Here is a 19,214-nt window from a genome sequence, read left to right as displayed (position 1 = left end):
GATACAGATTCCTCACTTGTCATCTCCTCTCGCTCTGTCCAAACAGGAGAAAACATTCACCAAAGTCCTTTGAAAAGTCAACCTTTTATTCCAACCTTCCGTATTCCAATTTTAGCGGGGAACTAAATGCCACGGTGAACAAGATATGGGGGATGGCGATCTGTTTAGCGTGAGAAGTATGACTTTTAAAACAATCTGTAATTCAGCCGCTCTCATAGACAACACAGAGACACAAGTAATGGCGAGGCAGTCGGCAGGGTTTCGCCCTCAGGGAGTCCATTTGGGAAATGTCACAGACCTGGAGGCTTTTTACCGAGCCCCGGATTGCATATTCACCTGTGTAAAGACCCAATCACAGGTAGCGCCACGGCCGCTGTCGTCTCACTCAGAGTCATTAAACGCCTCAGAGAGGTGGCGTTGAGGGAAGAGCTGAAGAGGAGACAAAAACCCAAACAGCTTCGGCAGTGATGGTGAAGGGGATGACCATAGGGGACGAGCCTCGGACATCCTTCAATAAGCTTTGGAAAAAAAACAAGTGCACTTCGTTTTAAATTTGTGGTTCAGAGTTAAATAGTTTTTCAAGTAATTGCAGAAGAATACCTACAAACTCTCTCTGAGGCTGAACTGGCACAATGGTGCTTTGAGCTAAATGCTGCTGTTTAGCATTAATGTTTATCCTTCTCACCATAGCGAAGCGAATAGCCACCTCTCGTCAGTGTTGCAAATCTGATGTGTAATTAGTGTCAATGCCAATGAACACAGTGTGCAGACAGTAGCTGTAAGCCAGCAAGACACAGACTCAGTGTGTGAGAGTTTGCCTGTGTGTGTGTGTGTGTTCAGGGACTCCAGTTATTTGTGTCGTTTCCCTCCAGACTCTCTTCCGTTTTTTCTCGTCCACATAACAATACATTTATGAATCAGATTCACAAAGCTTTCAATCATGATGAGACATTTTCAGCTGGAAACGTCTTAGCCTAAATTAGCTCTGCCTTATCCATGTAATCCCACCACCTCTAAAATGAGCCTCATGTTCTGTCCGGACACAAAACTTGCTAATTAGCACCAAACAGGCAGTATGGTTTGTTGACTGACAACGGTGTAATTAGTTTTGCTGGTCATAAACCAAAGTACTGGACGGACCTGATCACCAGAGCTGTTACAATTCATCCTCAGGGGACCATGAATGTCTGAAACATACAGTATTTCATGACAACCCAGCCAATAACACCAATGTGCACCTCTTGGTGGCACCAGATGAAAAGTCAGGAAATGACCGCAGTTATCATCTTGGGACCATGAATACCAACTTCCATGGCAATACATCCGACAGTTTTTGAGATATCCCAGTCTGGACCAACTGACCATAGAGCCACACCACTCATGTGGGTGGTTACTTCACAAAAATATTCTTCCACATTTCAATTAATTTATATAAAGAAACAGAGAGAAAACATCAACAACATCCAGTTAAAAAAAAAAACTGGAAAAAAATCTCCTGCAGCCACAAGGATCAAATAGAGTTCTACCTGTGTGGAGTTATGGGAAAAGTTAACAGTGTGAAGATCAATTAGGCAGAATTAAAGTGGCGCTGGCTTGGAAGAGCATGGCCGGGGGTCTCTGCGGTGGTCTCTCCAGATAATCAGCAGCCCAGGGCCCTCCGTAATCACACGGAGGAGTGTTAGCTTTCACACACCGCTGCTAAAGAGAGGGATTAGAAAGTCACACAGCCTGATAAGTACAGGGTAGGATGGGGAGAGGAGAGCGAGGAACAGACAGCTTGTAGGTGTGTGTTCTGGTAGCTCGGGCCGTCTAAGGTCAGGGAGTAGCGACGTATACCGGTGGAGCACTTGTCTGTTTTGTTGGAAAGAAACTAATCTGTGACAGACGTTAAGTTAAAAAATAACTCATTTATAAAGATAGTAGTTGCTGGCTTTGATTCCAAAAACGAGCATTCCCATGCTGTGCAAAACAACATTAGTTGGGGAGATGCACGATTGTGAAATTTACGTTGAAACAGATAATTGAGTATCACTATCTGCTACTATCCACCTCTTCAGCAAGATCTCCGAGTAGGACCGAGGATTACCAACCAGCAAAGTGGGCAACTGCTTCGAGACCTCTGACTAGAGGTCGTCATGGGTCCATTTTATACAAGAACTGGGCCGCAGGCCGCATCAAAATAATATACAATCTGTATATTGCTGCAGGTCAATATGTCTAATCGTGTGCTGCATCCTGATTAAATGTCTATTTTGTAGGCAGATGGGGAGTGTTGGCAGGACAAAATCAGGTGGTGCTATTCTTTTTTTACTTCTTTTTTTTCGTCGTTCTCTCTTTGTCTGCTCAGGTTGGCCGTATTTGGGATGATTGTCCTCTGGTTTAATTGTACCGGGTGTGATTGTCTTTGGTTTCCTGTTTGGATTGGAGCTCTTTTGAAAACATTATCATTATTTTGTGCGGGCCAGGTTTGGGGAAGTTTTTACCAGAAGTCACTTTCAAATCTGGTCCACATGAAGAAATGTAACCCACATCCTACGGAGGCCCCAACGTCCCAGGTCTACTGTGTTTATGGGTTGTAATTTAATCAAGTGCAAATTTGTTGGTGAATACGCACCACTAAATTATAATATTAACTGGAACTAACAAGAGCCTTGAACCAGATCCTCCATAATTACCGAGCGATGTGTCAAAGACCAGTTTTGATATCTTTAGTTTATTCATATACAAGTAATTGAATTTGTTTAAATGGATATGATTGCTGTTATTCTATATATTTTATATCCCTCCCTACTTTCTGACATTCACAAATATGTAGTTACATTTTCAGAAAGCGCTCAGTAATTTCCTAAAACAGCTGCTCACTGTATTTTAATCAAACAAACAGGAAGGGGACTATTTCTCCCATCAGCCGAATGAAAGCATTTGAATGGAATTGGGTTCACTGCCCAGAGAATGTTAAAATTTTTAGAATTCTTTATTTCTTGTCATGTCACACTAAAACAATTATAGTCACCGTGTCATTTAGAGATTATTATTGGTTTTGTCAAGTCTTGATTTAGTTGGTTGTGATCTGCAATCTGGTCACTGGTGAGCTGGTCTCCCCGTGGGGAACACAGCTGTGATTTGGGATGAACGTTTTAAGATTTGTCTGTTCAATACATATTTAGATTTTCATTCAAATATCAGTATATCTATCATCAATATCAATGTCTCAATATTCCCTTTGTGCAAGCTCCACATCAACCAGGCTACAAGCCAAGTTGCTGTTGATGAATTCAAATGCTAGACTGGTTTAACCTCTTCCCTGAACATCCGCAGATAAAGTTTATGTAGAAAGCCATCAACCAAACTGCGGTACAAAAACAGAGCAATTTAACAAAAGACGAGGCACACGCAAAATCTGTCTCCAAAGGTAATAAAAAGCCTGTTGAATCTGTTTCCTCACATATAAAATCTACTCAAATACACTGGCAGGAGTGAGTGTGTGTGTGTGTGTGTGTGTGTGTGTGTGTGTGTGTGTGTGTGTGTGTGTGTGTGTGTGTGTGTGTGTGTGTGTGTGTGTGTGTGTGTGTGCGCACAGGGTCACAGGAATACTTTATGTTTTATTCACACACCATTTTTGGAGCGTCTCATGTTCAGCCTCTTGTTTTCATTCCTGTGACTCTTATTTTGACTCTTTCTTTTTTTAATCGTCTCTCTCTCTCTCCCGGTGAACCTCAATATAATTATCAAATCATAACTTCCAAAATATGTTGATGCCGTAATTACCAGAAAGAAAAAAAAGAAAAAAAACAGCCAAACGTGTATATGTACGAAGAAGACTGCAGTGAAGCCAGATAACAATGCATGTGTATGTTAAAACAGAGCGTGGCATCACCTCCCACTCCTCAAACACCAGGCGTCATTTTCATAATTGTTGTAATGAATACTTCAGCACTGGAGTAATACTGGAATCACTATTTTTGTATTTTCATGGGCCATGTTAAATCTGTGTGTACTGCATGCCACACACAAAATAAAAGTCATTTTCAGGAAATGTATTACTAAATAAGGTGCAAAATATTACAAAAAATTTAAAAAGCGACTGGATTCATAGCTTAAAATTACGCTTTTAACCTCATTTATCTTAAATGCTCAACAATCAAATTCAAAAATGTAATTTTGTTGTATTTGTGTTTACAATAATGCATTTATCTCTTATTTAAAGATCAGCCAGCTGGATTCATTCTAATGGATTTCTTTCTTTGTCTGTCGTACCCCCTGCATTGTCAAAACTTCACAGTCAAACGCTTTAAATACGACATAGCTTTGTTTCTCACCGATGAACATGAACACACACACACACACACAGAACTTCAGCGAGCAGATATTTGGTATACAACAGTGACATCTTCAGTCGGAGTGATGGAAGGCTGCAGACAGCAGTGAACAGAGAGGAGGAAGAGGAGGAACAATAGAGGAGCATCTCAGAGCAGTCGACTGGTAATTACTGCCATTTATAGAAAGAGAAGAAGGGCTCTGTGAATATGCTCAAAGTGCATTCATTAGCATTTACTCAGCGCTATTCGGCTAATAAAGGAGAAAGTGAATCCTCGGTTTGTTGTACAGTAAGAGCAGCGGCTGATTGACTTAATGCTGCTATGTGCAGTCTTTGGGAATGCAAAGCATCCCACCACATCACTGGGAGGATTGAACACCTCACCGAGTCAAGGTGGGATTCTCTGTTGTAGGGAAACGTATTGAAGCTTCTCAGCCGATATGAACATCTGTTGTTTTTAATAACCGACATTTCTGACATCAAATTATTTAGGCTTTATTTAATATTTAGGCAACTTTTTAAAAATGTATTATTTCTCTATTCATTTTGTGTATGAATATATTCACAGGTATGTACACGGATACATGCTGAGAAACTGTATGTTTCTTCCTGACCATCAAACGTAAGCCCAACATCCACCCGGTGAACGATTTCTGTCCATTTGACTGAATTATGACGATTGTGGAAAATCGTGTCACGGCAAAAAAGAGAACATAACTGCAAAAATGATGAGTGCGTTCTGAGAGTGTTATCTGTTCATCTGTTTTACAATAATATACTTCCACATAAAGGTCAAAGGTCACGGACAAATGTCTTCTTTGCTCTGTCGGGGATTCAACCCCTGACTTTAACTCCTCTATTTAACATTCATAAAACTCTTAACTACTTTAATGTAGCTGTAAATGAGTATTCATCATATTGAACACATTTATAAAGCTTGCAACCTGCCTGTGAACCAATTGCATGGTTAATAAACGCTTTATAACACAGGATTTGTTGATGTGTGTGATCATATCAGAAGCAGTCATTAACTCTTCATATACCAGTTATTGAAGCTTCATAGGAGGAGTTACAATCATTGATAATGTATGAATACACTGTTGTCCTCATATTTGCATCATTTTAATGTGGTATGAGGTGTGAAGTGTTGTCCTACTGCTTATTAAAGCCAAATGAAATAAAGCGTTGACCTCTGACCTCTGGCCTGAGACACTGGACTTATGCTAATATCTGGAGTTTGATCTTAAAGGATTTCGTAACACATATAGGAAAATAAATTAATGTATTTTTGGGGAAAAAACTGAAACATTGTTGACTCTTCAGACTTGACCCTTGTGTTTGTTTTTTTAGTGACGCTCTGACCAAAACCGTATCAAATGAACCATCATTTTTTGCATAATTAGATTTAATATCTAGTATCTTGTTTTTTTGTAGAACATGTGTGCGTTGTGAAAATTGTTAGTGTGCTCAGCTCTTCAGACCGTAAAGACAGAACACTGCTCTACAAGACACGGGGCCTTCATTTAATACATACAAACTGTGCAATTATCTTTTTGTGTCAATTAATAGTTTATTTAAAGACTTTTCCAGCCTGACAAGAGACGAATTTAGAAAAAGAAAAAAAAAACACAAATCCTGAAATTCATTTGAACTGTATCATATGTGAGCGAGTAAATGTTTATGAGCCAGGGAGGAAATCAATAACTTACACCTCCAAATATAAAGCACTCGCCTCAACAATATGACTTTAAAAAAAAAATAAAAAAGACACAATACGCCACTCGCATAACACTTGAAACTGGCATCTGAGATGTCATTTACATATATTAGCATATAAAGTAATTGGCACAGATGCCAAGGAAGCAGCCGCAAACAGATTAATTGTCATCGAGCAGTCGTGGTGACATAGTTAAAAATGAGCTCCTTTTAAGGCACCAATTATCAGAGAATTTCCAAAGTAACCTTTTTTCATCAGCGACTCCCTTCCCCACTGTTGTCGTCTCTCAATCACACACACACACACACACACACACACACACACACACACACACTCACACAGAGTGGGAGAGAGACATGTAATATGCATAGTATCAGCATCCTAAATGTATAAATATTGTAAATAGCTGTCTGTCGTCTTTCAAGTTGTGCCTTTGAAATCGGGCCGCGCCGCGTCCCGCTCTGAAAATGAGCACATGTGCCTTTGTTTAGCCCGAGACAGAACAAACGGCGAATTCTCACACACACTCATTGTGAGAATGCGTAATGAATTTTCACAGATAGAAATAAGAATGCCTCTGCTGGGACTTCCATATGCTGTTTTCCTCTCTCTTTTTTTTTTTTTTTTTTATGAACACATTTTAATGCTCGGCGAGCCCTGGTTTAGGCTCAGGTATTGTTTTGCTTCACGCGCGTGTGTGTGTTTGTGTGTGTGTGTAAATGTTAAAATTGATCCGCCTTTGAACCTGAACATGTTTTCGCGTTCGACAAAGACCATCTTCTTCCCTCTCTACCGCTTTATCCCCACGCTGATATCAAAATAGGACTTCACTCAGCACACGCCTCCTCATGTAGCAGCCTCCGTCTGACCGTGTTGACTCTGACAGTGTGTGTGTGTGTGTGTGTGTGTGTGTGTGTGTGTGTGTGTGCGTCAGCGTACCGGCCCGTCCTGAGCCGGGGCCAACAGATTGGGGCCGTTGTTTCTTCCCCTCCCAGCTAATAATGATTGGATCGTGGCTCCATTTGCGGGGTCGTCTTCTAGAATGCAGAGCCAACAAATGAGCCAGTTTAAGCCGCCTGCACCTCGGAGAGCTTTAAAAACGCTCGTTCCCGGCAGCCACTGTGCAGCCATCTTAACTAATGTGAGGACTAGAGAGAGAGAGAGAGAGAGAGAGAGAGAGAGAGAGAGAGAGAGAGAGAGAGATCCCACATGGAAACATCAGGCGAGGAGGAAGGGGGCATAATCAGAACCTCCCAGATGTGTTGTAGTTGAATTAGGGTTCACTATTGACCACAGCTGCAGAGAATAAGGCCAGGCGTACCTGACGTGCCATGTCTCACTATCAACACTCACCCGCGTGATCATTGGGCTTCTAGCTGTCTTCTGCTGCCATCTTGTTGTCTGTCAGGAGCAGTCCTCTGCTATTCCTTTCCTTGCGTTTCCTTTTCTTCTTCTTTTTCTAATTAAAGTCCTCGCTCACTGTGGATTGTGACTCACCACCACGTGTTATGCAGTGGAAGGATTTTGAAGTACATTTACTCAAGTACAGTTTTCAGGTACTTGTACTTTACTTGTGTATTTCTATTTCGTGCTGCTTTAAAGAGATATTGTACTTTTTACTGCACTACATGTTTTTGATAACTTTGGTTACTAATTATACTGCATATTAAAAATGCACATAAGCCGCAGAACCTATGATCCATTTATAAATATGATGTGTTGTTAACTACAGATAAAGCAGTAAACATTAGCCCCACCAGAACCAGTTACAACATCAAAATGCTGCATAAAGGACAATGCATCAGTAATGATAATCCAGTAATAACAATAAGAAGAAGAATTATAATAATAATAATTATTATTATTTGTATTGTTAGTATTATTATTTATAATAAAATAAACCAGCAGTCATTTTAGTGTCAAGTGCAGTAAATACCAGCTGAACATGCTGAGGGCTGTCACATGTAACCACTGAGTAGACCGCAGAGGGCCCAAAGAAAAACAGACTGACTCCATATTTGGAGACCGTTGTGGTTCAATGATGATTGAGGGTCACTGACGCTTTTCTGGAGTGGAAAACAGATTCAACATAAAGGTTCAGCAGTATTCTCCCTGTCATGTAACACTGTGGGAACATCGACTGAATGGAGATTTGAATCATTTCATTCTTCTCCTTCTGGGGACAAACGTATTTCACAAGCCTGAATTATACCGTTTTATCACTAAAGTAGTTATTATTGAAGGAAAGAAGAACATCTTTTGAATTATATATGAATATAAAGAGGAGGTTCCACAATGTTGCCCAGAATGTATAAGCAAGCAGGAAGGCAGCAGAAACACACTGAGCACCACCATTCAGAAACTCTCTGATGGGGACACGAGATTCTGGTCGAAGGGGCCACGAGCGTGAAACCTCTCTCCAGAGCTACCGGCAACCACAACTACCAATAGTGATCCTCTAAACGAGGTCATTCTGCTGAACAAGTGCTCATCCTTTTAATATGATGAGTACATCTTCAGAGTTTATTGTTACTATTATCTTTTTGCTGTAGCTTCCCAGTAGTCTTAGTAGTGATTGAATCCAAAAATTCAAATTATGGTTAAAGTACTTATGTTTTAGCATCTAACCAAGCCCTTCTTAAGACGTTTTCCCACGTGACCTGACGCAGGTTTCTGCATGATGATGTTGCTACATATAAACTCCCTATAATCAGTGTATTAACTGTAACTAAGAATACTTTATTAAGTACTTAGTAACAGGTACTTAACGTAAAGTAAACCGACTAACAACATATTTATTTCAACACAATCTTTTTAGTTTGGTTGGCTAAACCTAAGTGACACCAAGGAGATCCGACCAAGCCGCCGTGTGTGACAACGTGGGAATGAGAACGGGTTGTTATATAGTAATATAATGAATGAAAACACACACATACCTATATGTACCAACCAGTCAAATGGAGCCGTTTGACATGGCAGAAAATGGAGGAGGACGTGGATAAAGAAGTAATTGTTTGGTTACAAATGAAAAAGGAGTTCCCCCTGGCATCGGGAAAGAGTTTGTTTGGAATGTCAGCACTGACAGCCAGTGTGGAAGTGTGTGTCTGTGTTTGTGTGTGTGTGTGCGTGTGTGTGTGTGTGTCTGTGTTTGTGTGTGTGTGTGTGTGTGTGTGTGTGTGTGTGTGTGTGTGTGTGTGTGTGTGTGTGTGTGTGTGTGTGCTCCCGTGTGTGTTTATACTCCTTAATGATTTTCTAATTCAGGGCCAGCAGGAACCTGCCTTTATCTCTATTAGTTTAGTAGCCGGGCAAACAAAGAGAGTCTGTGGCCGTGGCACCGAGCCAGAGGAAGACTCAGCTGTAAAAGCACTTGTCCATCTGCGTCTCCTCCTCCTCCTCCTCCTCCTCCTCCCCCTCTCTTATTCCCTCTCTCTGGGTGTGAAAGATGGGGAGGGGTAAAAAAACCAAAACATCTTGATACGAGGCTCAGCAGTCCACCTACTCAGTCTAGAGGTATTGATTGTTCCACTCGCTGATCAAGTGCAACAATAAAAAAAGCAGTGTGGATTAAGCGACGCAGTGTGTGTGTGTTTGTGGGATCAGTGAATGAGTTTTGCTGTGCTGAAAGTCTGGCACCTCTCTCCTGTGTTGTAACATATTACAGCAGCACATTCCCATGAGATGTGGAGCAATTTTACACATCAAAATGTACAAGAAGGAATCAGACACCAAGATATCATTAATAGCAATCCAACATTTTGAGAAAGTGGAACACATAAACAATGACCGGCCGCTTGTCAAATACACTTCTTCATGGAAAAATGTATTATTTTTATTGTCAATAATTTTTTTAATGCGTTTCTCCAGCTGTACTTTTTGCACTGAAAGGCCAAATGAGTTCAGTTGAATTCAGCACTAAATGGATGGTTATAAATTAATTTGTAGATTAGATTAAAACATTTTTTTAAACACAACATGATTAAGAAAAATAAACAGAAAATTAAAAATGACATATATATATATATTTTAAAGATGAATTAATATGCATATTCCCCTTAATAATTCAAACCTTTGCCCTGTAAATATTGCCACACTTAAGCATATTTAAAAAAAAACATGTATTACATGAACCTGACAGTTCAGACTTTGGGAATTTTTTTCGGAACCGATAAGAATTTAGAAATATGCAAAAAAAAAAAAGTCAATTAGTTGTTACATTCCGAGGTTTGAAGTTTATTGACCTCAGAACAGCCGCTGAAAGCAGTCTCACCACAAGGTCCAGTGTCATCATATCACATGATCTACATCAGGCGTATGGAGTTGTAGATATTCAAACAGATCTCCTTTTTTCTCTGCTAGCCATATACATTTTACAAAAACACTGATGAGGAATAGTCAAATTTCCAAATTAAATGATAATATTTATTATTATTATTGTCAACAAATCCTATTCAAACAACTATTAATAATGCGTCAGTCAACAGGTTCCCAATCACAGCATCGAGTAACACTGAGGGTTAAATATGAGGGTTCACAAGTTGATTAAAAGGATAAGAAAAAATATTCACGTTAAATTACTATGTTACACAGTTATTAAAAAATAAAAATACATTATAATTATACAAATTTTTGTCAAATGTTAGCTTTTTTCCTGTGAAATGTGATCACAGAGTGGGAGTAATTAGTGGTTATGGAAGAGGTGGAATGGTGGAAGGCCTTCTTTTACAGTACCAGTTGGCGCTGATGTCACAGAAGGCCAAGTATGTTTACATTGTTTGTGCAAGTATGCATTGTGTGGGAGTGTACTTGTGTACTAATAGCATGAAATTAGTTCACACACATTATGGGGACTCACCTCCCTTTTGAGGACATACCACTGGTCCCCCAGCTTCACCAACCTGTAGGGTTCAGACAGGGTAACATTAGCTTATGCATGTGAGGTTTGGGTTAAGGTTGCAGCAACATTTTAAATAAAATGGTGAGCGGTCTCCTGGATGGATGTCCTGTGTCTTTTGACCCATCCACCCGTACTGAAAGAACTCGATGAAATGTCTCTATATGGTGCTCCATTCATTCCAGTGACAGCTGCTCACCAGATGCGTGTATCCAAAAAGTAATTTGGCCTTCCAAATGTTTGGCCCCTAACATGAGCATTAGAGTCCTTCTCTCAGACTGGTACTTCTAAGAGTCACTTCAGATTATTTCAGGCACTGCGAAAAACGTAGCCGTTGTTTTGTCGGTTTTTAAAAAAATGTTTATAATGATTGTGTAAAGGTATAGGGAAACATCCTTTTGGTCCACTTGGGCCACTACACCAAATCTACCTCACAGCTCCGAGCTATCCCTGGTGGTTTGGTGTGGACAGACCAGGCGGCAACCTCCGGGTCTGAAAAGTGAAGCCAATGCGGTAGTGCCTTTAACCTGCATTCTCTCTAATGTCCATCAGGGGGCGACTCCTCTGGTCGTATAGAAGTCTATGAGAAAATGACTACTTCTCACTTGATTTATTACCTCAGTAAACATTGTAAACATGAGTTTATGGTCTCAATCTCTAGTTTCAAGTCTTCTTCAATACAGCATGATGTTCATTTAGTACATTATGGTCCATTTAGAGTCAAACAGACTGTAAAGCAGGGGATGCTTTAGGGCAGGGCTACATGGTGATTGACAGGTCAGCGTTGTTTGTTCTAGGTGTTGTCTGTGTTTTCATCTTACAACTTTAACCCTTTCACAGTGAGTTTTCACTTCATGAAAGTTAATTGTAACATTTTTGGTGGCCTTAAAATGTCTTAGTATAGCTTTACCTTTTGTGTTTGAAGTGTTGTGGTTACCCACTGTCACTTACCAGTGTACCTGAGTGTGTGCTGGTACAGGATGTAAGTGTATCCTGGTTTTTTTTTGTCGTCTGTGTGTGTGTTTGTACAGTATGCTCACAGATACACAGCAGCATGTGTGTGTGTGTGTGTGTGAGAGAGAGAGAGAGAGAGAGAGAGAGAGAGAGGGACTGTGTGTTCCTGAGTCTCTTTTGACCTCTTTGACTCCCGTGTGTAGTGTCATTGGCATCCCTCTTCCTCTCTCTCCAGAAGGCAGTGGCTGTGAACTCTGACCCCCCCCCCCCCCACCACCACCACCACCACCACCACACCACCACCACAAACACTTCTACACACACACACACACACACACACACACACACACACACACACACACACACTTCCCAACTTCCACCAGCAGAAGGTTGCATTGCTGTTCTCCACATGCCTGCCTCTCACCCATCCAGCCCCCCACATCTTCCTCCTCCACCACCTCATCTACCCCCGGTGTTGGCAAAGGTGTGTGTGTGTATGTGTGTGTGTGTGTGTGTGTGTGTGTGTGTGTGTGCGTGTGTGTGTCAGGCGGGCTGCTGCGTGGTGAGCGTGCCCTCTGTCATTCACGCAGAGCAGCCCTGTCCAACTGTCACTTCCTGACAGGCCGATAATCAATCTCTTTATTAACTGCTCTGCTGCAGAGAGGAGGGAGGGAGGAGGGATTAAGGAGGAAGGGGAGGAGGAGGGGGAGGTGAACAGAAAGGAGGGAGGGAGGAGAAAAGAGAAGATCATGCAGCAGCTTCAAAGTTGATAGTTTGTTTCTTGAGAAGGTTAATTTCAGCTAGAGCGGTTTCATGACTTCTTAGAAATAGTAAATTATTATTAATGACACAAAGGGAATATGGCAGTGTTTTGCAACATGTGGGTCGGGACCCCCACCGAGGTCGCAGAATAAATCTGAGGGGTCACTGGATGCCTTTTTTCTTAGTTTTTATTTTTTTTACTTAAGTCTTCTTCTAAGAAGAATTCAAATTTAATTATTTGAGTGGGTTAGTAATAGACATTGCTTCATTTTATGGCTACACAAGCCAAAAAGGTCGGGAGCCACTATCGTAGAATATGGAATCAATGTTTGTTTGTTTATTGTTTGTTTGTTAGGATCCCCATTAGCAACAACTACTGTTCCTGGGATCCATATTTGAATGCAGCTCCAATTTTTAGAATGTATCTTTTGTTCCTTTAAATTTCCCGTCTTTATGTTTTAATACGGTGAATATTAGTTTGTTTGTTGCAGAGCAAGTTGCAAAGCTGTGGTCCCTCTTCTTCTGTTTCACTTTAAAGCTGCAGGGTGGAGGTTGGTTGTGAGACCAAAGCACAACATTATAACTTTAAGTTATTATAGCCGGTATGTTAGCAAACGCATTTCTATTTCCACATCAAGCTGTAACATGAGCAGTTATTGTGGATTGGGCCTCGGTCCGGTATTCCAATATTCATCTTCCTTTTAGCTTCAGTGTAATATTGTGCTACCATTAGCCTAGTTAGGTTTTGGCTAGGAAATTAACAGTTTTCTCAACATTCAAAGGAATATTCAGATTTAAGTGTTGTGGTTTCTTGAAGTCGATCAATATCAGTCTTTGCAGCTCCATTGATTCCATTTTCGTCTTCTAGCTCTGGCATAGGAAGTCACATCCTGTTCTCATTCTCAGGGCGTCAAATACCGACGTTTTGTCACGGCCCTCTGCGTCTGACGCCGACACACAAGGCACCCTTTAGCGTCTGTATGGGCTTCAACTCCAACGTAAACCCACTATTAGCAACTGCTCCAGGAAGTCAGATGAGGTAGTATACAAAGAGACAAAGTGTGTGTATGGAGGAGGATGGGATGGATGGATGGGTCAAACAAACTGATGGCTGCTGTTGACTTATTTTAAGTTACGTAAGCATGTTACGTAATAACTTAACTTACATAACTCAAAACACAATCTTTTACTTAACCTCACCGAGTAGTTTTGATGCCTAAACCAAGCGATGTGTTTTTGGGGAATGAGAACGGGTTGGAAGTTATTTAAGTTCTTTAATCCTGCCTACAAAACTTGTGACCTCTTTCACGTTATTTTTCTCTTTATTATCATAGAAACTATGATAAATTATATTCTTATATAGAAAATATGGATATAGGAATCATGTTTCAGGCTGCTTTCTTGATTGAAAGGTGTTTCAATGACGGTGGCACTTGTTTTTCACTCCTGAGGCTTCTCTCCTTTTGCTAACAGCATTTTTGACTGTCGTAAATGGATTGTTTTTTAAATTGTTGGTTTTGGCGTCATAATCTATTTCCATGTGTTTAAAAAGACAAAGCAGAGAGTGATGACAGGAGTAACAGAGGCTGGCTGGTTGACTGTTGCTTTTTGGGATGCTGGGTTTTCCTGACAGCATCACACCCGTCATCATAGCGATAATTTATGAGGCGGGAAAGTGCATCAGTGATTCTGGCGACCAGCAGCGAGCCAGGAGTCAGCACACTGTCTGTCCTCTGCTCTGTCCTTTTTATTCTCCACCCTTTCATTCCTTCTGTCACGTCTCCTCTTTTCTTGTACTTCATGCACTGACCCTCTTGTCCTCCTAAATGATGCAGCCTTTCTATGTTATTCGGATGTGTTTATCTTTTCTTGTCTGTGAGTGACTGGAGTGTAAGTTTACACTAAGGGACATTCTGTCAAGCTTTTCCAAATGTATAAATCACTAACTGAAGATGAGCAGGTAAAGCAGGTTGAGGTAAAGAGGGAACCATACAAGTATATTACGACATACAGTCACAAAGGAACTGTTGGAGTGAAATGGGCATCGCGGATTAATGAGGTCCGAGGTGTAAGAAGATCTCAGGGCAGAGTTTTACCCCGTGAGCAGCCACGCATTAGGGTGGCGATGTCAGTCAGACCGTGTGACATTCATGCTCCCCAGAGGATTAGTTATAATGATTTCAATGATTCCACGACCTTTCCTCCAGCACCAGCATCACCAAAATGGTGGGCCACAGTCTTGTTCTGTGTCTGAGACTGTTTACCCTGGTCTAACCAAAGTAGCACTACACGGCCATGTTTGGATCAACTTATAAATGTGAGTTTGTGTGACTTCCTCTGCTATGAACATTGTTAAAACCAAGTACATGAGAGTGGCACTAACTCCAATTAAGGCAACACTGGCAGGGCAGTCACAGGCCCATTTCTCTCTCTAGGAAAGGAAGAAGAAAAAAAGGGGCAAAGCTTTGTTTGCACTTCCTCTGAAAGAGGCACTTTTTATTTATTGTATTCAAACGATTTAGTCTCATTGTAGGTTAATTGTGTGCTCGGACTAATTCAAGTTATGGTAAAGATAGCTATTTGTTTTCCAATAAAGTTTCATACAAGTTCTATGTGTCTGTTGAAAGTATCTTTTGACAATTAATGTTGCTGAAATCATATGGAAATGTGCATTTTTGATTTTAATTGATAGACGCAGGGGTTGGCCATAGGACCCGATTTAGACATTATGAGATCTGCTGGGGGGGAAGATTTTGTAACTTTTGGTGAAAATGTCCAAAAGAACTGACTAAGAAATATAACAAATATAATGGCCAGTACATATAATTCTCACCAGGAGATGAGCCCTTTCATTTTTAGACATTTGATTAGCTTTTCCCAAGTGCCAAAATTTTAAAGAGGATTTATAATGTGATAACAGTTTCTGAGCATATTCATGCTCCCAGTGGGATGAACCTTTGGATTTTAATGACACAATGACCTTTACTAAGAACAACACTTAGGTCTTATTTTCAGAGTTTCTGCCATCATAGCATTTTTGGTAATAATAACATTATACTAAGGGATGCACCAATACCGATTCCAGTATCGGGTATTGTGCTCATGTACTCGTACTCCGATACGACCGCACCTAAACCGTTTATAGCAACGTGAGCTCGTCAGTTGGGCCCAGCTGCAGCGATAACCCGATGCAAAAACAGGTTTAATCCATCATTTAACGCCAGCTGCAGTGAATACACAAAACAGGCAGTCACCAGTTCACCCATAGAGAGAGCGTGTGTGATGATGAGTATGAAGTCAGCAGTAACTATCAGCAGTTAAAGCCGTGAACGTAGCACTGCAGTGTGTACAGTTTATTTTGTCACTGAATAAATACTACAAACTCCTCAAGACTCAAGCCAAGTTCCCATTTGTTGCTTGTCAGCCAGTTGATGATTAGTGCAGGGGTTAGCCCCGGAGTTAGCAACAACTCCGACTCAAACGCACTTAAGGTGGGCTGACCTTTGAGGTGGATCAGTCATTCTCCTTTGAATTGACAAGCCGCTCCTTTGTGTTTCATTCACCTCTTTCATATTCTATTTCTTTTTGCTGCTGAACTGATAGCATGATTACAGGGTTAATTATTACCATCTCTACTTCAGACTGTGCTCTGGCAGATATGCTTTCTTTCTTCAGTGAATATCATTCTACGGTAAATAAATGGAGGAGAAGTGAATCATTTTAGTGAAGGACTGTTCAGGGTTTTACTATCATCCTTATGCCATCATCGTTATCACAGGGCACAGGTTTTGGTTGCTTAGTAACGACAGGCGTGACAGTAGCGCAACCCCGCCGAGCACCTTGGATGAAAGGCCGGCGTTTTCCACCCATTTTTAGACGCAACATGTGAACGACCTCTTAAAAGTGAATTGACTTCTGGGGATAAAAAGTGACATCATCAAGAAACAGTCAGACGATCTGACGTGTTTTTAACAGTAAGACGTTTTACTCTCCCAATACCTATTCTGATCTCTCACCTCGGGCTACCAGTCCAATACCAGTGCCCTTCCTTTTTTCTTATATATATAAAATATGTATACCAAACCGCGTGGGATCATTTTATGTTTTACTGTATAATACAGTTGTGTAATTATGACCTTTAAACATCGATCCCAGTTTACAGACCCACTTCTGGCTTCAACCTCCAACTCCTGCACTTTTCTTGCACAAGTCGGTTTCTTGACATTGATGCTGGTGGCTGGTTGTGATGGTTGTATTTTTGTGTCTGATCAACAGGACGAGTTTCTGATGGAGACTCAGACGAGGCTCCAGTCAGAGATCACCCAGCACTGCCTCGCTAATGCCAGCCGCTCCCTCCTCGCCGCGGACATCTCTGGGCCTTTACGAGCAGACAGCGTGACTACGACCTGAGCTCACACACACACACACACACACACAGGAGGAAAAAAAGCTAACCTTGTACAGATCACCTCAGAAAGCACTCATGGATTCAGTCACACAGACGCTAGGTCCCAGTCTCCCAAACCCAAACAGCTGACTAGCAGATATATGCGAATAATAATTCTATCGCAAATAATGATAACCATAAAACTCCAAATCCGGGTAATAAAGGCGGAGTGGAGCTCCCTAATGAAACGCCGGCCTCCCCGCTGCTTCCCGCCTAATGTTCCCGCCGAGCCGCTCGCCACTTTCCATAAAGCAATTTTGCGAGCCCACTTCAATCGTGAATCACCTAGAAATGAAGAGAACTGCTCCCCCCCTACCCCCACCCCCTACCCCCTGAACTCCCCCTCCTCTCCCTACAACACTCACACTGGAGCTCTACTTGTGTGCGTGTGTCTGTGTGTCTGCGTAGCAAATCCCTGTTTGCTTGTGTTCCATCATCACTTAATGTTCACAGTGATGCATTACGGGACACTCCTCGGAGGTGTGTGTGTGTGTGTGTGTGTGTCGGGATGTAGCGTCATTACTCTGACAGAGGTAGCAGCCATGAACTCAGCCAAGTTCCATCTGCATTAATCAGCTGAGAAGCAGTGGTAGGCAGACGTTCAACAGCAACACAAAGTGAAACAATTGAGCACGGTGCACATAGAGACAGTAAACACAGAGGTCTGTCTGTCAGCAAGTCTGTTCACACTGCTGTGAGACAGGCCGGGCTGTCCACACACAGGATGCATTGTGGGATGTTTTCAGTTATTATCAGTGGTTTGCTGCTTATTGTTGTCCATCTAGTGAAACTATAGGCCTTTTCTCAACACACACTCACGTTTTTAGGAGTTCAAACTTGGCAAGTTGAACTCCTGAGAAGGAGGTCACAGCATTCTTAATGAGACTCAGAGAGAGTACGCTTCAACACAACTGTTACACCTGTTATCTAGTGTTTATGATGAAATTAAACCTCATATGAAACTCTACACTGCCTCTGTGATCATTATGTGAGTCATATGTACATATTGATCCATATAAGGAGCTACTGAAGAAGGTAACTGACCAATAAAAAAAAAAAGAATCATAACTTCAGGTTTAGACAAGCAAATATTGGAGAGAAACTCTAAAACCCTGTGTCTTCCAAAAGGAATTATGTAATGTTTTAAATGCTACTGTGAGATCAGACATACTGCAACTCTGTCTCCTACAGAATTACGTTTTTATACAACTAAAGTGCATTCTTAATGTCGTACATGTTGACGTGTTGTTAACGGTGTAAATTGAAACGAAACAAAAAAAATGCAACAAAACTATACTTGGTCAGGTTTAGAAAACGACACCGTGACTTATTGAAGCTACGGACATGAATTCAAATAAGTGAATGATGACTTTTGGTTTTACACAAGACTCAAATGAAGTCCCGTGTTCATTTGACCCATCCACCCCCCCCCCCCCCCCCCCCCCCCCCCCCCCCCCCCCGTCCTCCACACGGACTTCCACGACCCATCATTATAAACGTATGTGATTGGTCAAACAGAAACGTGATCTGTTTCGTTGAACGGGATGTTCACTGAGAAGATGTCACAGCAAAATAATAGTCAACAAAATAGTTGAACTGATAATGTTGTCGCCTTAAGAAAGTTAACTCACCTTGAATAGAATAGATTAGATTAGATTGAATGTATGGCGTCCAGGCTCTGACCTCGTCACTCCCTGCTTTGCCCTTCATTAGTGTTTCATTGTGCCAAACTTCATTCCAATCTTTAACGATGATACCTTCCCGCCAAAAGGGGACGCTAGAGTCAGAGCCTTGCACTGCAGCCACAAGTGACAGTTAGCTTTCAAGTGAGCAGTGTGCTAGCAGGCAGACTGAGCACCGGCAGATGAAATAAAGTGCCAATAGTATTCCATGTCGACTGCCTGACCTGACCCTGGCAGGCGTCACTTCATTATTATTATAATAGAACAATGTTTATAACAGTTTTGGGTTTGGCTCAGGTCCTCTACAGCAGTGATTTTCAACCGCTGTGCCGCGGCACACCAGTGTGCCGTGAGAGATCGTCTGTGCCGTGGGAAAATGTCCAATTTCACTTAATGAGTCCAATAAAATATTATTTAGTTGTTGCAAATACTTTGCCATTGTT

At 41.4% G+C, this 19,214-nt stretch overlaps 1 protein-coding gene across 1 annotated transcript in view; it reads left to right on the top strand.

Moving 5' to 3' along the window:
• The window catches only part of LOC142968102 (protein phosphatase 1 regulatory subunit 37), a 67,346-nt gene extending 49,102 nt beyond the window's left edge, over positions 1-18,244 (top strand). Inside the window, exon 12 of the mRNA XM_076107851.1 lies at positions 16,918-18,244. Coding sequence (XP_075963966.1) covers positions 16,918-17,052 — 135 coding nt within the window. The 3' untranslated portion in view covers positions 17,053-18,244. The remainder of the gene's footprint in view (positions 1-16,917) is intronic.
• Positions 18,245-19,214: the final 970 nt, after the last annotated feature.

Source organism: Anarhichas minor, unplaced genomic scaffold (genome assembly GCF_050575085.1).
Source record: "Anarhichas minor isolate MPS153535 unplaced genomic scaffold, ASM5057508v1 ptg000040l, whole genome shotgun sequence".
Classification (NCBI taxonomy): domain Eukaryota; kingdom Metazoa; phylum Chordata; class Actinopteri; order Perciformes; family Anarhichadidae; genus Anarhichas; species Anarhichas minor.
The sequence above is the reverse complement of the archived record's forward strand: the minus strand, read 5'-3'. Positions and strand labels throughout refer to the sequence as shown.